At 48.0% G+C, this 22361-nt stretch overlaps 1 protein-coding gene across 12 annotated transcripts in view; it reads left to right on the forward strand.

The window, feature by feature from the left end:
• The window catches only part of PTPRT (protein tyrosine phosphatase receptor type T), a 1087126-nt gene that overhangs the window by 1054769 nt on the left and 9996 nt on the right, over positions 1 to 22361 (forward strand). For all 12 annotated transcript variants that reach the window (XM_049698694.1, XM_049698695.1, XM_012534093.3 and 9 more), the window contains 2 exons: positions 1171 to 1344; positions 4813 to 4944. In XM_049698694.1, coding sequence (XP_049554651.1) covers positions 1171 to 1344; positions 4813 to 4944 — 306 coding nt within the window. The remainder of the gene's footprint in view (positions 1 to 1170; positions 1345 to 4812; positions 4945 to 22361) is intronic.

The following is a 22361-nucleotide window of genomic DNA, read 5'->3' on the forward strand; positions in this document are numbered from 1 at the left end:
CAAGACCAGCAGCGTTGGCTTCACCTGGGAGCTTGTTAGATGTGCAGAATCTTGGGTCCCACCGGACCTGCTGAATGAGAGCCTGTGATTTAACAGTATCTCCGGGTGATTTAAATGCACATTAAACTCCGAGAAGCATCACCTGAGGGCACAGCTCAGGCAGAACAGATCTGCCCCCTTGGAGCCCATGTAGCCGGAATGGTGGCAGCTTTGGTCTGGAGGCCTGGACTTGAATCACTGAGTAAGGCAAAACCAGAGTCCAGCCCACTGTCCTGAGGTCAGTGCCAGGGTCCTATTTTGGGCAACAGGAGCTGTGAACAGGCAGGAGGAAGCAAAGAAGTTTCAGGACCAGAAGGGCCAGTGCAGGTCCATGGTTCCACGGGCAGATACCCCAGCCAGGTCAATGGCTTAATCCTCCTTCAAACAAATAGACTTTATTGATTCGGAGTAGAGACCAAGGGCTGAATGGGGGAAGGATGGAGGACACGGACCCCTGGTGGTTGCACGTAGCATCTAGTCTGTTGGGTGGGGCAGTTCAGCTCTAGCCCCACACTTGCAAGACTTACTCTGCAGAACACAAGCCCTGAATTTTTCAGACAAACTAGAGCTTGCTCTCTGGGGGTCTCTCACTCATCCTGGGCGTCTCATCCAAGCATCCTTCCTTCCATTCTCAAACAGCTTTCTCTCTGAGAGGCATGCTGGTAAAATCATTTCTTTCATTCCGTGGCACTTAAGTGATATTTAAAAGTCATTAGGGATTCCCTGCCCCCACTCCCCACCTTATGACCTCCTGGCTGGCCCACCATTTCATGCAGGATGGCTGAGAGGAGTAACTCAGCTCAGATGATTGGCTCATGCAGGATGGCTGAGAGGAGTAACTCAGCTCAGATGGCAGGTGTTCAGAGCCTGTGTCTAAGCCCGCATGAGTGTGTGCCGTCCCTGCAGCCTTGGCCCTGTGGTGGTGTCCCACAGCCCCTGGCAGAGGCTCTCAGCCCCCAGGGCCTGGAGCAGCCAGCAGGAGATGATAGAACGTCACCACGGAAGAGAACAGTCCTGGGAAAAGGACTGGAGGGACAGGCTTGGAGGATGAAGGGAGTTTGAACATTGCTGCCTCCTCTGTTCAGGGCAACCATCTAAGCAGTACCTGCCTATCTGCCCTTGACCCCATAGACCCTCAACATCGTGACTCCTCGCGTCCGGCCTGAGGACTGCAGCATCGGTCTCCTGCCACGGAACCATGATAAGAATCGGAGCATGGATGTCCTGCCTCTGGACCGCTGCCTGCCCTTCCTCATCTCGGTGGATGGAGAATCGAGCAACTACATCAATGCGGCACTGATGGATGTAAGCAGAGCCCTGCCACGAAAAGCTCCTGGCTGGCATTCCAGGGAAAAGCTTCTTCCCAAGGGGGAGGTGGCTGGAGCCCAGGGCCTTGACATCCCCCTGCCCAAGCCAGCCTCTCCTTCTGATCTTTTTGGCCCACAAGACCTTTCTCCCCCTGAAGGCTCTGATCCAGACCTATATACAAGCTGTGCTTTTAGCCCTTTTGCTCCCATAAAGGTCTGAAAGAATAAACCAAAAGCTTACAGTGGGTCCCCTGACACCACAGTGAGGCTACAGGCCTGAGCAGTCCCCCTTCCTGCTATGTACAGAGCTGACTCTCAGCCTTAAGTTCAGTTCAGAAAACATTCTGCGTGCCAGCCCCGTTCCTACTGTTCTCCTAGGGGCACCGTCTCCTGCTTTCTCAGCATCAAGTCCAAGAAGCGCACACCTCCCTTGACCTGGTTTGGGATTAGGGGGTCATGTTCCTACCCCAGGGGGTCCGTGCTCCTGACTTGTATGCTTCTGTCCTGGGTCCTCCAGCTACTGCCAGGTATCATCCCTCCACTTCCAGGATGTGAGATGTTTGCAGCTGGAAGGAACCGTGCATCATCCAGTCTCATCCATGCACTTCCCAGCAAAGGAAACTGAGGCCGGAGAAAGAGACTCGCTCAGAGATACCCAGAGAGCTAGTGACTTACTCTAGAATTTATTCCTTGAGCCTCCCCTCTGTTCACTTGATTCAGTAAGATGCAGACATCTTTCCTCCCAAGACTCGGGACCAAAAACACCATTGCTTGACTGGGGAAGAGCCCTTCCAGGTCCCTCTCCCCACCTATACCTGAAGGTCAAGTCCATCCAGCCCACGTGAACCTCCCATCTTACCTGGAACAGGAAGGAACATGGGGTACTGTCCACTGGGGTCAAGGCCAACTACCTCTGTGACCACTAATCCTCTTGAAATTTATCCCCAAGCATCCTAAGTGTTTGTTAGAGGCAGAGGGGTGACAGGGAGTCAGTGCTGACAGGAAGGCAGTGCCTATCTCAGCTTTGTGGGCACCTGCCCTAGCCTCTGCCCACAGGGTGCCCAAGTCCTCCATGGAAACCCTGGCTCTGGGTCCAGAAGCAGGGAGTCTTGTCCTGGTCAGATCAAATAGCTGGATGTGGAGGGAAGACTGCAGGCTTTAGCTTGGAGTCTTCCAACGTCAATGTGTGCACGTATGCATGCGTGTGTGTATGTGTGCATGCGTGCGTGCCCACACACGTGTGTGGTGAGAGATGGGGCCTGGGGTTGCACCCACACTTCCAAGTTCCTTCCAGCGTTGTCTCCCCCTTGTCCCAACTCCCCCTCCTTTCCTTCCTCATCCAAGGATCAAACACGCTCCTGGCCTCTGCTTAGTATATTAGATGCTGCCTGGAGTCAAATGCCTTCTGCCAAGCTCTGATGCTGACTGTATTCTCTTTGTCCACAGGGCATTTCTCCTGTGAGCCATCACTGGGGTCTTTGCCTTTCTTATTTAAAAAAAAAAAAAAAAAAAGTCCTTATCTGTATTCCAGCTCGGTTTGGGCATTATCTGGTAACCATGGCAGCTTTGCTGCTAGCGGAAAAATATGAAGTCCTCTGGGTTAATTTTTAATGTTTCCCTTGGTAAAGGATGATGTTATCCATGAAATGGATTGCCAGCTGATCCCTGAAACCTGGCAGGAGCACAGATCTCGAACATATTTTCAGATAAGGCTTTGTCAGGTATGCTGGCCTAATAGAGCATTTATCACAGAGACAGGGAAAATGGAAAGAAAACTAACATTCACTGAGTGTTGGGCAGTATGTCAGATCCTGAACATTGACTATCTCATTCTGCATTTGGATATGATTATTCCCGCTTTCTGGGTGAGGTACTGAGGGTCAGAGAATTTCCATGACTGTCTCCAGGTCAACGCTCTCAGAAAGGGTGGAGCCAGGGTCTGAACCCCAAGTCTTTTGACTCTTAAAGCCTAGATTTTTTTCCATGTCTGGAAATGTCTGCAGAGCAGCTTCTGCCACTAGAGTTTGGCTTTTGGGGGAACTCAACATTCTGTTCTCCTAGATTCTTCCTCTGACCATTCCACTGGCAGGAGAAGACCCTTCGAAGACAAGACCCCCTCGTGCATCTGTGGCATCCACGGTTGCAAGGCATTTTCTTTGCCATCAGGACACCAAGAAATAAGAGCAATGGCAGGTGCTTTAGGTATTCTATTTGGCAGTCTTTTGCCAGAGACTTTTCCTGGTTTGAATGGGCAAACTCTTCTTCCCTCCCCATCCTTCTGCTGCCCTGTGACTCCACCGGAAACAGGCATGAACGATCACTCAAGAAAACTTGTTGAGAATATGAGTCATTTCTCAGGTTTTACAAACCACTAATGAAGCGGAGATGCTCCCCAATCTTTCCAAATACCTTCTCACAGGTCCTGTAGTAAATAGCGCCCAGTTGAAGCTTCAGATGTAGTCCAGACTCACACAGGCCATTTTCTCTGGGCCTCAGTTCCCCGCCTGTAACGTGGGACTGAGTTTATTCAGTTGTTTGCTGGACCTGTACTGGGCATCTAGTGTGCCGGCCATGATGCTAGTGCCAAGGACGAAGCACCGAGTCAGGGATGGTCCCGCCCTGCCAGCGGGCTCACAGCTGGGTTCTTGCCTGCTGCAATTTCCACGTGCATATCTTTTCAATCTGTACCACAGCCATCCCTTTGGAGTTATGAATCGCATCTTCCAGTTGAAGAACCTGAGATTTGGAGAGATCTCATAACTTTCCAGTGCTCAGCACTGATTTTAAAAAAGTCACTCTATAAATGAGCTTGAATGAGTGAATGAATGAATGAACGATTGGGTGGACAGATGGATGGATGGATGGATGAATGACTTATAACGTACAACTGGCAAAGCTGGGTTTGAACCCAGGTCTGCCTGACTCTAAAACCTGAGCACCTTCACTGCCCCGTTGGCTCACAGGACACAGTGCCCACCTTCTGCCAGACCAGCTCGGCCCGCATTCCAGCCTTGGGGCAGGAGTGAACCTCTTGCACTATGAGCCCCTCCAGGAGGCTCTCTGCCTCGGGCTGAGCCAACCCCTCCTCCATCACTGTGGGCACAGGGACACAAAATATCCCTTTTATCCCAAGAGGTGCCTTGGCTGGCAGAGTAGCAAATCTGCATCGAGGATCTTCCATTTCATATTGTAATGAGGACTGTTTGCTGAGCTCCAAGTCATAAATAATTTATTGGATAATCCCCATCCGAGTGACACCTTGCTAATGAAATGTCTTAGTCTGGAGGAGAATGAGTTCATTATGAGAAGGTCCCCTTTGCCACCAGGGCACCCTGAGATAAGAACGGGCAGTTGCTTTGTGTAATCTATTTGGCAGACCCAGGGGGCCTCTGGCAGCCAACTCATCATCATCAGAACGTCGCTGGTGGGTGTATATTTCATGAAGCCTGTGTCGTTCTTTTGTCAGAGCCACAAGCAGCCTGCCGCATTCGTGGTCACACAACACCCTCTACCCAACACCGTAGCGGACTTCTGGAGGCTGGTGTTCGATTATAACTGCTCCTCTGTGGTGATGCTGAATGAGCTGGACACTGCCCAGGTAGGAGGAGGCCTGGCCCAGGCCTAAGTGCTCAGGTGTGTTCGAGCAGCCGTGCCCAAGAGTTGGAGGGACAGCCCTCTGCTGCCGCTGCCCAACCCAGCTGCCCTCTGGTGGGCACTGTCTGCCAGTGAGCACCAAGCCAAGCCCATTCAGCTTCCAGCTGAGGCCAGGGAGTCCCGTGCCAGGCCCTGCCACCCCCCACCCCCGGCCCTCCCAGGTCCAGCAATGACTCCCCCTGTCTATGAGCTTCATCCAGCCCCCTCACTGCCCAGGACCAGAGTCTGCTGCTCCATCGCCCAGACACTGGTTAGAGTATTGCTCCTAATCATGCAGATCTCACAGAGAAGCCTCCTCCCCCAGCGCTGAGCATCTCCAGCCGTGCAGCACAGCCTGATACCCGGCCACGCTCAGCCACTCTCCCCGCTCCATGATGCAGCCAGACTAACAGAGCCTGGGGCTTGAACCACTGACCCTTTGCCCACTGATCACCCCGCCGAGGCCTGGCTTTACCACAGGTGACCCTTGTGTCCCAGCAGGCCATGCCTTAGCTCCTCTGCCTGTGACATTTCCAAGCATCAGGTGCCTACAGCACATTGGTCAGGCCACAGGACATGTCATGGGGCAGCTTCTGGGGCTCACACCCCTGTGGCAGGGCAGCTGTTCCTGGGTGGAGGCGGTGATGATGGCCTTGTAGGGTTTTGGAAAGCCATCCCATCACTGTCTCGAAGGAAACCCAGAGTAACTCAGAGGATTCCCTTGTGAGCACTGGCCTTGGGCAGGCCTTGTGTGGGAAGAAGAAAAATGGGTCTGAGCTGTAGCCTCAGCCCTCCAGGAGCTCACACTCCTGCTACAGAGACAGATGAGCAAATTGTCCCCACCTCGTGTGGCAGCACTATAATAGAGGTCAGCCGCGAAGTGCTGTGCTGGCCGGGAACGGAGAGCAATTATTTCTGCCCAGAGGGTGAGGGAAGACTTCAGAAAGGTGACTTTGGCCCGGAAGAAGGCAGCAGAGATCTGGCGTCTGGGGGATGAAGTTGCTGGGTAAGTCTCTCCAGGCAGAGGGAACAGCAGGGGCAAAGGCCCGCAGGGGTCACTGTGTCGGCTCGTCTGCAGGACAGCTTCGGTGGCAGTGGGGCTGGGGGGATGTCAGGAGGAGGAGAGGGTGGTGATGCTGGACGATACAGCCGGGCCAGCTTGCAGAGGGCCGCCCGTGCCAGGCTAAGGGGTTTGGGTCTTGGCCCGCAGTATGGTAAATATCAGACGTTTACACTTGGAAGCAACAGAATCCTTTCTGGGAATGAAAGCTTTCGTGCAAGCCCAGCCTTTGAAACAGTGAAGCAGGAGGTGGGGTCGGGAGCTCCACCCACGCTAGTCTTTGGGCTCCTCCTGGTGCCCCTTCCTGGGAGAGTCAGCAGCTCTGGGCACTTTGGCGGAACCCCTGGTGTTCTAGGAGCGCAGGTAGAAAGCCCTTGATGTGCAGGGAGGAGAGACACGCAGAGCTGAAGTGGGGGTGTGGCAGAGTCAGAACTCCTGATAGGAAACGGTCTGGTGAAGAATCTGGAAACAGGAGAGTGGAGGTCCGCAGGTTTAGGGAGCAGTTGGATGTGGGAGGTGAATGAGAAGTCATGGATGGTGACGGGTTCTCGTGTGGACAGTCAGGCATCTGGGATGCGACTGGCCAAGGTGGGGAAGGCAGGCGAGGAGTGTGAGAGGCAGGAGGTTTGGGAAGGCAAGGAGAGGAGCAGGTCACAGCTGACCCCTGAACAAAGCGCGAGTCAGGGGCGCCAGGCATCCATGCAGTCAGACATTCGCTTATAATCTGTAGTCGGCCCTCCACGTACGGGGCGCCTCTGTGTACGAGGCTATTCCGTATTCGCCGTTACTCCGTATCCGCGGTTCCCCCGTATCCGCGGTTCCCCCGTATCCGCAATTCTGTCCCCCACGGATTCAACCAACCGCAGATCCTGTAGTACTATATTATTTACTATCGAAAAAAATCTGCATATAAATGGACCCGCACAGTTGAGACCCGTGTCGTTCAAGGGTCAACAGGTAGTAGGGCAGGGGTCCCCAACCCTCTGGCCACGGACCCCTGCTAGGGACCAGGCCGCACAGCAGGAGGTGAGTGGCGGGCGGGTCAGCGAGCAAAGCTTCGTCTGCCACCCCCCATCGCTCCCCATCCCCCCCCCACCGCTCGCATCACCGCCTGAACCGTTCCCCCCACTCCTGGGTCCCTGGAAAAACTGTCTTCCACAAAACCGGCCCCTGGTGCCGTAAAGGTTGGAGACCACTGTAGTAGGGGACAAAATTGAGCGCAACTTGGGATGTGCATGTAGGAGTCGTTCAGGAGAGTGTCTGTTCATTCATTCAGTCCACATTTGTGGAGTAGCCGCTATTTGCCAGAAGCTGTTCTAGGGTGCTTGGAAATGCATCAGTTAACATGACAGAGAAAGCAAACTCCCATCTTCTATGCAACTTCTATTCTCAAGCAGGAGAGAGATAAACAGCAAACACTTTGTAACGGACTTAATTATATGTTAAAGGTGACAAGCGTATGGAAAAAGAAAAATAAGAGGGCAGGGCAGGAAGGCTGGTTTGGGGCACGGGCTGCGCCTGTAATCGAGTGATGAAGGTGGGCTTCATTGAGAAGGTCATATCTGAACGCAGATTTGGAGGAGGTGCAAGAATGCACCACGTGGGCTTCCCTGGTGGCGCAGTGGTTGAGAGCCCACCTGCCGATGCGGGGGACACGGGTTTGTGCCCCAGTCCAGGAAGATCCCACATGCCGCGGAGCAGCTGGGCCCGTGAGCCATGGCCACTGAGCTTGTGCGTCCGGAGCCTGTGCTCCGCAACAGGAGAGGCCACAACAGTGAGAGGCCCGCGTACTGCAAAAAAAAAAAAAAAAAAAAAAGAATGCACCAAGTGACCATGTCAGGGAAGAGCATCCCAGGCAGGGGCATGACCCGCACCAAGGATTTATGGTGGTGGAACAGACGGAGGCCATTGCCACTGGAGCAGAGCCAGTGTGGACAGCCGCAGCCGGTGTGACACAGAGACACAGCAGGGCCAGGTCATACGGGCCTTGGGGTTCATAGGAGGAACTTGTGATTTTGCTCTGAGAGAAATGAGGAGCCATTGACAGGTCTTGAGCAGGGGAGCGACTTGAGAAAGTAATTGGACTTGATTCTTTAAAGCATCCCTCTGGCTACTGTGTGGAGAACAGACTGTTGGTGCGGGAAGGGGCAGGGTTGTTGCTAAGAGCAGAAGCAGAGGGAGGCCCCTGCAGTAATCCAGGTGACAGGTGATGGTGGCTTGAGCCTAGGTGGTAGCAGTGGAGTGGCTTCTGGGTATATCCTGAAGGTAGACCCAACAAAATATCCTGCCAGACTGAATAGGGAATGTGAGAGAAAAAGGGGAAGCAAGGATGACTCCAAGGTTTAGGGCCTGAACGATGGATGGTTAGGATCTGAGATAAGCATGAAATGTGACAGATTCCCATAAAACAGAGACCCCTGCAGAGTGCCAAAGTCAGAAGGCATCACCACCCCATCCCTTTGCCTGAAAAAGTAAAACAGTGAACTCTGGTCCATGAGTGAAGCAGAGCCCTTTTCCCAACATTCCTTATTGCAAAACTGGAGCTCAGGCACAGAGGAGGAGTTTCAAAGAACCTCACTTTGGGACACGTAAAGTAGCAAGGGTCAAGGTCATTGGCTATAGCTCCCCCTTCGAGGGTGGCTCTTGGGTGAATGAAGATCTTTCAGCTCCAGATGTTGGCACAGCCTTTGAGAGCTGATTCTCTAAACGCGAAAACACCAGGCTCAGAAGTGCCCTGAGGTTGGCTGCCATGTGCAGCTGGCAAGCATCCCCTGAAATCAGCAGATGAATAGAGCACTTACTGATACAAATATCATCACCACAACAGCTGGGCGCCTTACAAAAATAAACAATGACGCAGCGTGAGCATCAGAAAAGCCGCCCTCAGCACCTGGAGGGGTGGCGCTCTGAAGTGGCGTCAGCACTTGTCTGCCAGCCTGCCCAGGCTGAGGCAGCCCTCGACTTTGGCCAGTCCAGCCGCACAGACAGGTCTGCCATAGGTCCTGAGTATTGTTAGACTGCTCCCAAGAGGACCAGTGCCACATCCTGTGGTTTGACTGGGGACCAACCGGTAAGGGCTTGTGTTGGTGACTACCTATCATTTGTAGCAAAATAAGGTTGTGCAGAGGATGAAAGATCTCCGGGTGCTTTATTTTCTTGCACTGCTGGCCAAATCTGTCTGCTTCTGTTCAGAATCCTGTACCACGTCATGCAACCAGCCATCCCCAGCCACGGGTATTTTTCCGTTCTCCGCAGTGGCTGCTGTTCAAAGACAGTTATGAGCAGTGGGGGCTCAAGATAAAGACTCCCAAAGCAACTTCATTGACCTTAGAGGTTTTTTTAAGCTCTTTGGGACTCCAAAGGGCTGTGGTCAGATTAGCGGGGCAAAATCCTAACCACAACCTCCAGCGAATGACACTGTGGTTTCTGAGGGGCACATCAGGAAGAACCTCTTCAGCTACACCCAAGAGCATTGACAAGATCTCTTCCATCTTTGTGGGCTCTACGATGAGACCAGAGTCCATGGGGACCAGACACCAGAGAGGAGCCCTCTTCTTGGTCAGGCCACACCCACTATCGTTTAGAATCCTCTGTGCCCACCATGGGGTGGGTCTGGGTGGTAGACAGAATCTTGGCCCCCCAAAGATGTCTACATTCCTAATCCCTACATCTATGAAGGTATGAGTGGTAAATGGGAATTTGCAGATGTGGTGAAGTTCAGGATCTTGAGATATGTAGGTTGTCCTGGGTTATCCAGGTGGCCCTGCTGTTAGAGTCTTTATAAGAGGGAGGCAGGAGGATGAGATCAGGAACAGATCATGTGACAGTGGAAGCAGAAATTGGTGTGATCGGGCCACAAGTCAAGGAATGCTGGCAGCTTCTAAAACTGGAAAAGATGAGGAACGGCCTCTCCCCCTAGAGACTCCAGAAAGGAACACAGACACCTCAGCTGACATTTGATTTTAACCCCTGAAGCCTCATTTCAGATTTCTAACCTCCAGGTAAGAAATTTGTGTGGTTTTAAGCCACTGCGTTCGTGGCAGTTTGCTACAGCAGTTCCAAGAAGCTAAGACAGGCAGCAAAAATGAAACCAGAAATTCAGACCTAGAAGCGTAGGAGTTACAGCCCGCGCAGAGTGTGAGACTGAAATCCTGGGGAAAGCCAGAATCAGCCAGGGGTACCGGGCTGGAAAGTGGATTGAGCTGGAGAAATCCGTGTCTGAATCAGTGTCCCTCAGGAGCTGTGAGGGAGCAGGCTGGGGAGAGGCAAGGAGAACCTCTCACCAGTGGCAAGAGGCGTGCTGAGCCAGAGGGAGGTCTTTTAAAGGTCAAGGAGCACGCTTTCTGGGCCACATTCAATCAGACATTCATCAACATACATTTACTGGGAACCTACCATGTGCTAGGCACAAACTTAGACACAGCAAAGCACAAAAGAGGCACAAAAAAGTCCCCAATCCCAGGAGCTTCCCTGGTGGCGCAGTGGTTGAGAGTCCGCCTGCCGCTGCAGGGGACACGGGTTCGTGCCCCGGTCCGGGAGGATCCCACATGCCGCGGAGCGGCGGGGCCCATGAGCCATGGCCGCTGAGCCTGCGCTTCCAGAGCCTGTGCTCCGCAACTGGAGAGGCCACAACAGTGAGAGGCCCGCATACCGCAAAAAAAAAAAAAAAGTCCCCAATCCCCATGGAGCAGGTGTTCTATGGAAGTACTATCCACCTCCTAGACTCTCTTTGGCATCAGACAGGCTGGAAACATCTTTAGCTGGAACCATTGCACCAGGACCTTCAAGCTGCGGGGAGAAGCTGAGCAGGGAGCAGAAGGGATGGGAGAACCGGGTCCAGGCAGCATGTCATGTTGCCCCAGGCACTGCGGGCAGGCAGCACCAGAGGAACTAGCAGGGGATGACCACCATGACCCCACCCGGCCTGGAGTCAGGTTTGGGGGTCAACGAGACCTGGCCTCATTTCTGTTGTTTCCATAGAATAAGTGCTGGGGCTTGAGCATTCCTTGAAGTTTCTACTCTTTTATGATATTGGCTCTGCTTGGAGGATCCCCTGAGCTGCTCAGTATTTTCCTTGTCTCTAATTCTAGGCAGTACGCTTTACCTTGCTTACCTCTTAGAGATTTTATAAACTAAGTGTTCTCCAAACACCATTCAATATTTCCCATGTCTTCCCTCCAAAGACTTGCCACTTTGAAAGCCTTTATTTCCCAAACTGTATTGACTAATTCATAATGTATAACTGTCTCAATGCATTTCTGATCTGCAGGCCATAGACAAAGCTAAAACAATGAGGTGCTCTAAAGCCAGAGACTCGGTGTCCTCCACTCAGGACAACGGTGTGATCCCCTTTGGCTTTTGAAGACCTTGGAGATAGCTCGTTGGCTTCTCCTACCAACTATATGGACGCCACTGTGGAAACCACCGGTCTGACCCAGGTCCACTTCCTCTCATTTTGCAGGTCAGGAAGCTGAAGCCCAGGCAGGCTTTGTCCAGAGTCCCACAGCCACCCCTGACCCAGGCCCAGGGCCCCCTGCCAGGGATGGTGAAGACTTCCGCCGCCGTTTAAACAGCAGGATTTCCAGGGCCCCCGTGCCTGATAAGCAGTGGCTTGCTGGTACCTGGGTATATGGAGCAGGAAGGAATGCTGCTTACTTTAAAACAAACAAGGGCCCCGGTTCTGAACTGCCGTGGAAAGTCTGAGAGTTCAGGCGATGCAAAGCCAAGTGAAAAGGTGAGGGAGGTGAGGGCCAAGAACATGCCTTCCCACGGAGCTTCTGGAAGTGAGAGAGGCAAGCTTGTCATCCTCCCAGGAAGAAAGCGGGGGCGATGTTTCAGAGATGTCTTTTCCTGTCATTGTGCCTGGACAAGCATCAGCAAGCACTGATACCCCCATTTTTATCTTGGCTTGTGAAAACACAGCCTAACGTGCTAGCAGAATACACGGGATGCCTACGTCTGTGTCTCTGCATTGCAGGGGGTGGTGTTTCTGTCTCAGCCCCCACTGGAACAGTAGAATAAGGAGTTTGGGGTCAAGAGACCTGAGTTCAAGTTCTAGCCTTGCCACTTACTTGCTGTGTTGCCTTAAGCCAGTTTCCTACCTTGTCAAAGTCTCAGTGTTATCATCTATGAAGTTCGTATAACTCAGATGCCAGCCAAGTTCACTCTATCTTTGAAGATTTAAACAAAATAGGCTCTGTTTCCTCTTCCCCTTCCTGTGGGAAATTCCACTGTCCACCCCCAAGATTTCTGGGAATTCCAAGGGGGTCCTGTATTCATGTCCACTTCCAAGTTCCAGCTCAGGCTTTACTGGAGGCAACATGGGGTTCATATCCCAGCAATGCCCGTGGCTGAAGGTGGAACATCGCACATCCTGGTTCTTAAACCCCACCTGTCTCCTCACACCTGGTGGCTGGCAGCACATCTTCTCCCCCACCCTGTTGCCCAAACCACTTTCTTCCTTCCTCCCCCCCCATTCCACCCCTCCCCCAAAAGCCGTTCCATTCTTAAGCTGCATAATTCATCTTTCTCTATTACCTCCTTCCAAAACCTGCCCTGAGCCTTTGTCTTCCACCCACCCTACTTCCTCTGTAGATATTTTCCTAAACTCCCACCCTTCCTTCCCGGAAACAAACTCTGATGTACCTAAGAGTGAGTTTCCACCCACTACATGGAATTGCAGTATCACCTCATGGGACGATGGATAGGTGAATGGAGAATGGATGGGCAAATGTGCTTTGATTATGGTCCATGTGCCTTTCTCTCTCTCTCCCTGGCTTCACGCCCTCCTCTTCCCCTGTAGTCTGTCCTCCTTACCTGGCCACAGTGTTAAAGCCAGTGATATGTTTTGGGCTCTTTATGGGAGTCTATTTAAATGAATTTTGTCATCACTGATCTGACTTTTAAAACCAATTCAAGTAACTCTTATATTTTTCTCTTAAAAATACGAATTCACCGCACCTTTCAGTGGCCTGGGATTGATCACAGGGACCTTGATAAGTAGAGTCCTTCATCTCTAGAAGCTATATTACTTGGTTTTTCCATTTTATCAAAGCATTTTCTTAATTAACAGAAGGCATAGCTAAGGTGTACTGAAATATGCTTTAGAATTGTTTATTCCGGTAATAGGCCATATGCTAGTTTTCATTTAACTCATCAGAGTGTGTTCATTTCAGTGACTAACAAGCTTTCTGATTCCATCAGCAAGAAAATGATGTCTAACAGGGAGGCAACCTTGGTGTTAGATTTCGTGTGTGAACGTGCACCTCTGAAGGACATCTTTCTATGTCCCAAGCAGCAATGGAGATCACTAGGTGGAATAAAGCATGGCAGCTCTTCCAGGGCTGTCCACACAGGCTTCATGACTTTCGCTTGGTTTAACTTGTTCTGACAATAAATAGCAAAAACCCCTCTGCTTTTCCAGGAGAAGCGTGGCCATTTCTAAATCAGCAGCAGCAGCTGCAGTGGCTTCCCTCCCTGGCCCCCCAGGCGTGGTCATCAGCCCAGCCGTGTGCATCTGCAGTGGCGAGGCCCTCCCTATGGGCAGGAAACACCACCCCTCCTAGACGGATGGGTAAGAAAGGGAGGAGAAGCAGAGCACTAGGATATAAGGTAGGAAGAGGCTGGGCTATAGGCTAAAGGATTGGAATCTATCATGGAGACAACTACTGCAAGTTGTAGTAGGAAGAAGGTAACAATGTTACATTGAGTGTATGTGTGGCCCCAGGTCAGCTGGGTCCTTGTGGTTTTAGACCGCCAAGTGGACTTCCTTGAACCCCCTATTTCCAAGGCCTTAAGAAACCATAAACTCCTCCCCCCAAGATTTCTATAACCTTTTGTTTCTCTTTTTAAATTTATTTTAAATTTTTAATATAATTTTTAAAGGTTACTTTCCATTTACAGTTACTACAAAATTTTGGCTCGATTCCCTGTGTTGTACAATACGTCCTGGAGCCTATCTTATTACACCCAATAGTTTGCACCTGCCACTCCCCCACCCCTTGATTACCCCTCCCCCTCCACTGGTAACCACTAGTTTGTTCTCTATACATGTCTGCTTCTTTTTTGTTATATTCACTAGTTTATTGTGCTTTTTAGATTCCATATGTAAGTGATATCATACAATATTTGTCTGACTTATTTCATTTAGCATAATGCCCTCCAAGTCCAGCCATGTTGCTCCAAAGGCAAAATTTCATTCGTTTTTATAACTGAGTGGTATTCCATTGTGTATATATACGACATTTTCTTTATCCATTCATCTGTTGGTGGTCACTTAGGTTGCTTTCATATCTTGACAATTGTAAATAATGCTGCTATGAACATTGGGGTGCAAGTATCTTTTTGATTTAGTGCTTTTGGGTTTTTTTGGATGTATACTCAGGAGTAGAATTGCTGGGTCATATGGTAGTTTTATTTTTAATTTTTTGAGAAACCTCCGTACTGTTTTCCACAGTGGCAGCACCAATTTACATTCCCACCAACAGTGTATGAGGGTTCCCTTTTCTCCACATCCTTGCCAATATTTATTATGTGTGTTCTTTTTGATGATGGTCATTCTGACAGGTATGAGGTGATATCTCCTTGTGGTTTTGATTTGCATTTCCCTGATGATTAGCTATGTTGAGAATCTTTTCATATGCTTATTGGGCATCTGCACTTCCTCTTTGGAAAAATGTCTATTCAGCAGAATTTTTCAATCAGCAGAATTAAAAAATGTGAGTTGTATGAGCTGTTTATATATGTTGGATATTAATCCCTTATTAGTCATATCCTTTGCAATGATATTCTCCCATTCAGTAGGTTGTCTTTTCATTTTGTCGGTGGTTTCCTTTGTTGTGCAAAAGCTTTTAAGTTTAATTAGGTCCCATTTATTTACTTTTGCTTTTATTTCCTTTACTTTAGGAGATGGATCCAAAAAAATATTTCTGCGACTTACGTCAGAGAGTGTTCTGCCTATGTTTTCCTCCAGGAGTTTTATAGTATTTGGTCTTACATTTAGATCTTCAATCCATTTTGAGTTTATTTTTGTGTATGGTGTTAGAGAATGCTCTGATTTTATACTTTTACATGTGCTGTCCAGTTTTCCCAGCACCACTTATTGAAGAGACTGTCTTTTCTGCATTGTATATTCTTGCCTCCTTTGTTGTAGATTAATTGACCATACGTGCGTGGGTTTATTTCTGGGCTTTCTATCCTGTTCCATTGATCTGTGGTTCTGTTTTTGTGCTAGTACCATACTGTTTTGATTACTGTAACACTGTAGTAGAGTCTGAAGTCAGGGAGCATGATTCCTCCAGCTCCATTCTTCTTTCTCAAGATTGTTTTGGCTCTTCAGGGTCTTTTATGTTTCCATACAAATTTTTTAATTATTTGTTTTAGCTCTGTGAAAAATGCCATTGGTATTTTTATAGAGAGTGCATTGAGTCTGTAGATTGCCTTGGATATTATGGTCATTTTAACAATATTTATTCCTCCAATCCAAGAACACAGTATATCTTTCCATCTCTTTGTGTCATCTTCAGTTTGTTTCATCAGTGTCTTACAGTTTTTGGAGTACAGGTCTTTTGCCTCCTTAGGTAGGTTTATTCCTAGTTATTTTATTCTTTTTGATGCAGCGGTACATGGGATTGTTTTCTTAATTTCTCCTTCTGATACTTTGTTGTTAGTGTATAGAAATGCAACAGATTTCTGTATATTAATTTTGTATCCTGCAACTTTACTGAATTCATTGATGAGCTCTAGTTGTTTTCTGGTGGCGTCTTTAGGATTTTCTATGTATAGTATCATGCTGTCTGCAAACAGTGACAGTTTTACTTCTTCCTTTCCAATTTTGATTCCTTTTATTTCCTTTTCTTCTCTGATTGCTGTGGCTGGACTTCCAGAACTATGTTGAATAAGAGTGGCAAGAGTGGACATCCTTGTCTTGTTCCTGATCTTAAAGGAAATGCTTTCAGCTTTTCACCATTGAGTGTGATGTTAGCTGTGGGTTTGCCACATATGGGCCTTTATTATGTTGAGGTAGGTTCCCTCTCTGCCCACTTTCTAGAGAGTTTTTATCATAAATGGATGTTGAATTTTATCAGAAGCTTTTCGGCATCTATTGAGGTCATCATACGGTTTTTCTTCTTCAATTTGTTAATGTGGTGTATCACATTGATTTGCGGATATTAAAAATCCTTCCATTTCTGGGATAAATCCCACTTGATCATGGTGTGTGATCCTTTTAATGTATTATTGGATTTGGTTTGCTAGTATTTTGTTGAGGATTTTTGCATCTAGGTTCATCGGTGATAATTGGCCTGTAGAGAGTGTGTGTGTGTGTGTGTGTGTGTGTGTGTGTGTGTGTGTGTTTGTCTGGTTTTGGTATCAGGAGGGTGCTGGCCTCATAGAATGAGTTTGGGAATGTTCCTTCCTCTGCAATTTTTTTGGAATAGTTTCAGAAGAGTAGGTGTTAACTGTTCTCTAAATGTTTGGTAAAAAAATCACCTGTGAAGCCATCTGGTCCTAGACTTTTGTTTGTTGAGAGTTTTTTAATTACTGATTCAATTTCATTACTGGTAATTGGTCTCTTCATATTTTCTTGTTCTTAGTTCGATCTTGGGAGATTATATCTTTCTAATAATTTGGCCATTTCTTCTAAGTTGTCCATTTCATCAGCATGTAGTTCATAGTAGTCTTTTATAATCATTTGTATTTCTGTGGTGTCAGTTGTAACTTTTTTCATTTCTGATTTTATTGATTTGGGCCCTCTCCCTTTTCTACTTGATGAATCTGGCTAAAGGTTTGTCAATTTTGTCTCTTTTCAAAGAACCAGCTTTTAATTTCATTGACCTTTTTTTTTTAGTCTCTATTTCTGCTCTGATCTTTCTTTCCTTCTACTAACTTTGGGGGTTTTCTTGTTCTTCTTTCCCTAGTTGCTTTAGATGTAAGGTTAGGTTGTTTGAGATGTTTCTTGTTTCCTGTGGTAAGTTTGTATCACTATAAACCTCCCTCTTAGCATCGCTTTTGCTACATCCCATAGGTTTTAGATCGTCATGTTTTCGTTTTCATTGTCTCTAGGTATTTTTTGATTTCCTCTTTGATTTCTGCAGTGATCCAGTGGTTGTTTAGTAGCATATTGGTTAGCCTCCACGTATTTTTTTTGCAGGTTTTTTCTTGTAGTTGATTTCTAGTTTCATAGTGTTGTGGTCGGAAAAGATGGTTGATATGATTTCAACTTTCTGAAATTTACCAAGGTTTGTTTTGTGGCCTAGCATGTGATCTATCCAGAAGAATGTTCCATGTGCACTTGAAAAGAATGTGTATGCTGCTGCTTTTGGATGGAATGCTCTTTATATATCAGTTAAGTTCATTTGGTCTAATGTGTCATTTAAGGCCTGTGTTTCCTTATTGATTTTCTGTCTGGATCATCTGTCCATTGATGTAAGTGGGATGTTAAGATGTTAAAGTCCCCTACAATTATTGGGTTAGTATCGATTTCTCCTTTCATGTCTGTTAATATTTGTCTTATATATTTAGGTGCCCCTATGTTGGATGCATATATATTTACAATTGTATCTTCTTCTTGGATTGATCCCTTGATCATTATGTAGTGCCCCTCTTTGTATCATGTAATAGTCTTTAAAGTCTATTTTGTCTGATGTAAGTATTGCTACTCTTTCTTTTGATTTCCATTTGCATGGAATACCTTTTTCCATCTCCTCACTTTTAGTCTGTATGTGTCTCTAGAGCTGAAGTGAGTCTCTTGTAGGAAGCATATCTATGGGTCTTGTTTTTGTATCCATTCAGCCACTCTGTGTCTTTTGGTTGGAGCATTTAGTCCATTTACATTTAAGGTAATTGTTGATATGTATGTTCTTATTGCTGTTTTGTTAATTGTTTTGGATTTGGCTTTTTCTGCTTTCTTCTTCTTTTGTTCTCTTCTCTCATGATTTGATGACTATCTTCAGTGTTATGTTTGGATTTCTTTTTCTTTTTTGTGTGTATATCTATTATAGATTTTTGGTTTACACTTACCATGATGTTTTTGTATAGCAGTCTTTATATATAGATGTGATTATTTTGAGTTGATGACCTCTTAATTTCAAATGCATTTTTAAAACCCTACATTTGTACTCTCCTCCCCTCATGATTACTGTTTTTGATATATTTTATCTAATTGTTTTGTGTATCCCTTAACTGCTTATTGTGGATATAGATGATTTTACTACCTGTATCTTATTTTACTACCTGTATCTTTTAACCTCCCTATTAGCTTTGTGTGGTGGTGATTTCCTGCCTTTACTGTATGTTTGCCTTCACTGGTGAGCTTTGTCATTTTGTAATTTTCTTGTTTCTAGTTGTGGCCTTTTCTTTTTTGCCTAGAGATCATTTAACATTTGTTGCAAAGCTGGTTTGATGGTGCTGAACTCTTTTAGTTTTTGCTTATCTGTAAAGCTTTGGATTTCTCTATCAAATCTGAACGAGAGCCTTGCTGGGTAAAGTATTCTTGGTTGTAGATTTTCCCCTTTCATCATTTTAAATGTATCATGCTACTCCCTCCTGGCCTGCAGAGTTTCTGCTGAAAAATCAGCTGATAGCCTTATGGGAGTGCCCTTGTATGTTGTTACTTTTCCCTTGCTGCTTTTAATATTCTCTGTTTATCTTCTTGTCATTTTAATTACAATGTGTCTTGGTGTGTTCCTCTTTGGGTTAATCCCGTATGGGACTTTCTGCACTTCCTAGACTTGGGTGATTGTTTCCTTTCCGTGGTTAGGGAAGTTTTTAGCTATTACTTCTTCAAATATTTTCTCAGGTCCTTTCTCTTCTCCTTCTGAGACCCCTATAATGTGAATATTAGTGCTCTAGATATTGTCCCAGAGGTCTCCTAAACTGTCCTCATTTCTTTTCATTATTTCTTCTGTTCAGTGGCAGTGATTTCCATTACTCTGTTTTCTATTACTGTCTTCCAGCTCACTGATACATTCCTCCATATCATTTAGTCTACTATTGATTCCTTCTAGTGTATTTTTCATTTCATTTTTTGTATTCTTCATCTCTGTTGTTCTTTATCTCTTCTCTTTGTTTAAACTTCTGATTTCTCCCTCTGTACATCCATTCTTCTTCTGAGTTCTTTGATCATCTTTATGATCATTACTCTGAACTTTTTCTCGGGTATATTGCCTATCTCCACTTCACTTAATTCTTCTTCTGGGCTTTTATCTTGTTTCTTCGTCTGGAACATGTTCCTCTGCCACCCCATTTTGTCTAAGCTGCTATTTGTATTTTTATATATGTGGTAGGTTAGTTACGTTTCTCAACCTTGCATAAGTGGCCTTCTGTAGAAGATGTCCTGTGCATCCCAGCAGTGCACTCCCCTCTCATCACCCAAGGTGTATGCTCTTGGGGTGCCACCTAAGACGGCTGCATGGGTCCTTCTGTTGTGGCGGCGTATATGGGCAGTCTGGTTGGCCCCTGGCCCAGTTGGTTGCCAAGCTCTGCCTTGTACAGATGCTGCTGGCTGCTAGTTAGTGTGGCCTGGTCACAAGGCACTGGCTGCAGAACCCTAGGGGTGTCCCGGGGCTAGTGCTGGCTCACTGGTGGCCGGAGTCAGGGTCCCGCAGACTCTTGGGCTGTTGCTGATCCACTGGCAGGTAAAGCCAGGTTCAGGGGTTAGTGCCAGGCAAGCAGAGCCAGTTCCTGGAGTCTGGCTGCAGGGCCCAGGGATCCCTGAGCTCATTTCAGGTTGGAGGGGGGCAATTCCTGACACAGTTGGGTATGGGGTCTAGGGTATCTCAAAGCTTGCGTTGGCCTGCTAGTGTACAGGGCCAGGGCCCAGCTGGTCCCAGGGTAGGCTCTTGCCTACTGTGAGCGGGCTGGGTCTTCAGGGCTTCCTGAAGGGAAGGGCCTATGCCTCCCCACTGGGAGGTAGAGTTGGGTCTTGGCCCTCTGGTGGGCAGGCCATGTCTAGGGGCTTTTCTAGAGGTGACTGTGGGTTCATGAAGTCTTTAGGCAGCCTGTCTGCTGATGGGTGGGGCTGTGTCCTTGCCCAGTGAGTTACTTAGCCTGAGGCATCCCAGCACTTGCACCTATAGGCTTTTGGGTGGGGTTGATGAGCCAGGATGGCAGCCACCACCAGCAGTGTTCACACAGTAGAATGTTCCCAAATATGGCTGCCACCAGTGTCTATGGCCCCAGGGTGAGCCACAGCCATCCCCATCTCTCCGGGAGGCTCTCCAAGACCAGCAGGTAGGTCTGGCCCAGGCTATCAAATTGCTTTTGCCCTGGGTCCCAGCGAGTGTGAGATTTTGTGTGTACCCTTTAAGAGTGAAGTCTCTATTTCCTCCAGTCCTGTGGGACTCCCAAAATCAAGTCCCACTGGCCTTCAAAGCCAAATGCTCTGGGGGATCATTTTCCCAGTACCAGACCCCCAGGCTGGGGAGCCCAACGTGGGGCTCAGAACTCTCACTCCTGTGAGAGAACCTCTGTAACGTAATTATTCTCTAGTTTGTGGGTCGCCCACCCAGGGGTATGGGATTTGACTATGTTGTGAGTTTGCCCCTCCTACCTGTCTCTTTGTGGTTCCTTCTTTATGTCTTTAATTGCAGAAGATCTTCTGGTGGTAGGTTCCAGTCTTTTTCACCAATGGTTGTTCTGCAGATAGATGTGATTTTGGTGTGCTCATGAGAGGAGGTGAGCTCTGGGTCTTTCTACTCCACCATCTTGGCGGCTCTCCTATAAACTGTCGATGCTTATGTGCTCATGGTCTGGCCCTTCAGTTCACATAGAAGTGGAGCTGAGACCACGTAAGTCACCAAGGGAGCAAAGCTCAGTTCCTCACCAGCTTCCACAAGAAACCCCCATGCACACTGAGCATTGTCCGTGTTTGTTATTATAAATTTGCTTAATATTTAGGAGTTTAGGAGAGGGGGGGCTCACATGACACACTGATTCACCCTCAGCCCTGTCACTGGTTCCCTTATGCTCCAACTTTCCCTCTTCCATCTCCTAGGTCCCTCTCAAGAACAACCCACAGGCCTCTCTCCTCTGCCATGCAGAACAGTGTCCCCATATCACAGGTGGCACCTGTCCCCACTGCTCTGTCAGGCTGGCTGATCAGGAATTTTCACAAGGGCAGCCCTTTGGGTATTATTATCCTAAAGGGAAATTTTCATACGGGCTGCTAAGTAGAGGGAAAAAGACCCTTCACTTTATCCACCTTGTTTTGAGTGACCCTCTCCCACACTGCCAAATAATTATAGCTTACATTTATGGAGTACTTACTAGCTACAGACGCCTGTGCTAAGTAGACACATTCAGATTCACAGCCACTCATCACTTAACCCAGAGAAGCTACGAGATGTGACCAAGTCACTCAGCTGGGGAGTGACAGGGCTGGGATTTGAGCCCAGGGCGCCTCAAGCAGGAGCCCCATTACCTTTTGCTAAGCTGCATACATGGGCCAAAGTGGTGGTACCCACTGAGGCACAACCCCAGCACTTGGACACCAGGACGGTCTTGAGCTAAACCTTAGAGGACATTTCTTATTGATGAGAATCATTTCCGAGCCCCAGAGGGTCACCAGGAACAGAGCATGGGCTTCCCCCATTCTCTCTCCCATTTCCCATGGCTAGATTGTGTGCAGCGTCCCGGCCTGGGGGCAGACCCTGATGATCCGTGGCAGCTGAAATACCACATCTGCCCACACGTTACCCGGCTGAATGTCACCCAGACCATTGCTGATGTCGTCTCACAGATTAGGGAACTCAAGTGAAAGGCTGGCTCTGATGGAGGATTAGAAGGACCCTGCAACCTTTCCCAGCCCTCTGGACATGGTGGAGTGACCTGGAAAATCAAACGCAGAGAAGTGTCCCAAAATAAAGGCGTCTTGTTTGAGGCAGAGTAGAACCTATTAGCTTGAGAAATTGGTCTGGAAATCTTACTAAAAGAGACAAATCGTTGCACATTCTCTCCAGACTGAAAATATTGGGGATAATAGACTTTCCTTGATGCCTTGGACCCATGTACCTCATGTCAGGATCAGAGCCAGCCTCTGGCAAGGCATGATTCAATGCAGGTAATGAAGGCAATTATGTTTTCTAAATTGGCAGTTCTGATTAATGCTGATTTCTCTAGCCAGCCACAGACTTATTATACTGGTCCCTCATTACTGTGAAGGTTGCAGGTCAGAAGAGCCAATGGCAAAGAGAAATGAAGTTCAAGTTGTGGATTTGTCATTACTACACAGCTCAGCAGATGACTGTCCAGCCACAGAGACCGCTGTGACCAGCACTCCCCACCTACACACACACACACACACACACCCACCAGGAAAGCAAGGC

Source organism: Orcinus orca, chromosome 16, assembly GCF_937001465.1.
Source record: "Orcinus orca chromosome 16, mOrcOrc1.1, whole genome shotgun sequence".
Lineage (NCBI taxonomy): Eukaryota > Metazoa > Chordata > Mammalia > Artiodactyla > Delphinidae > Orcinus > Orcinus orca.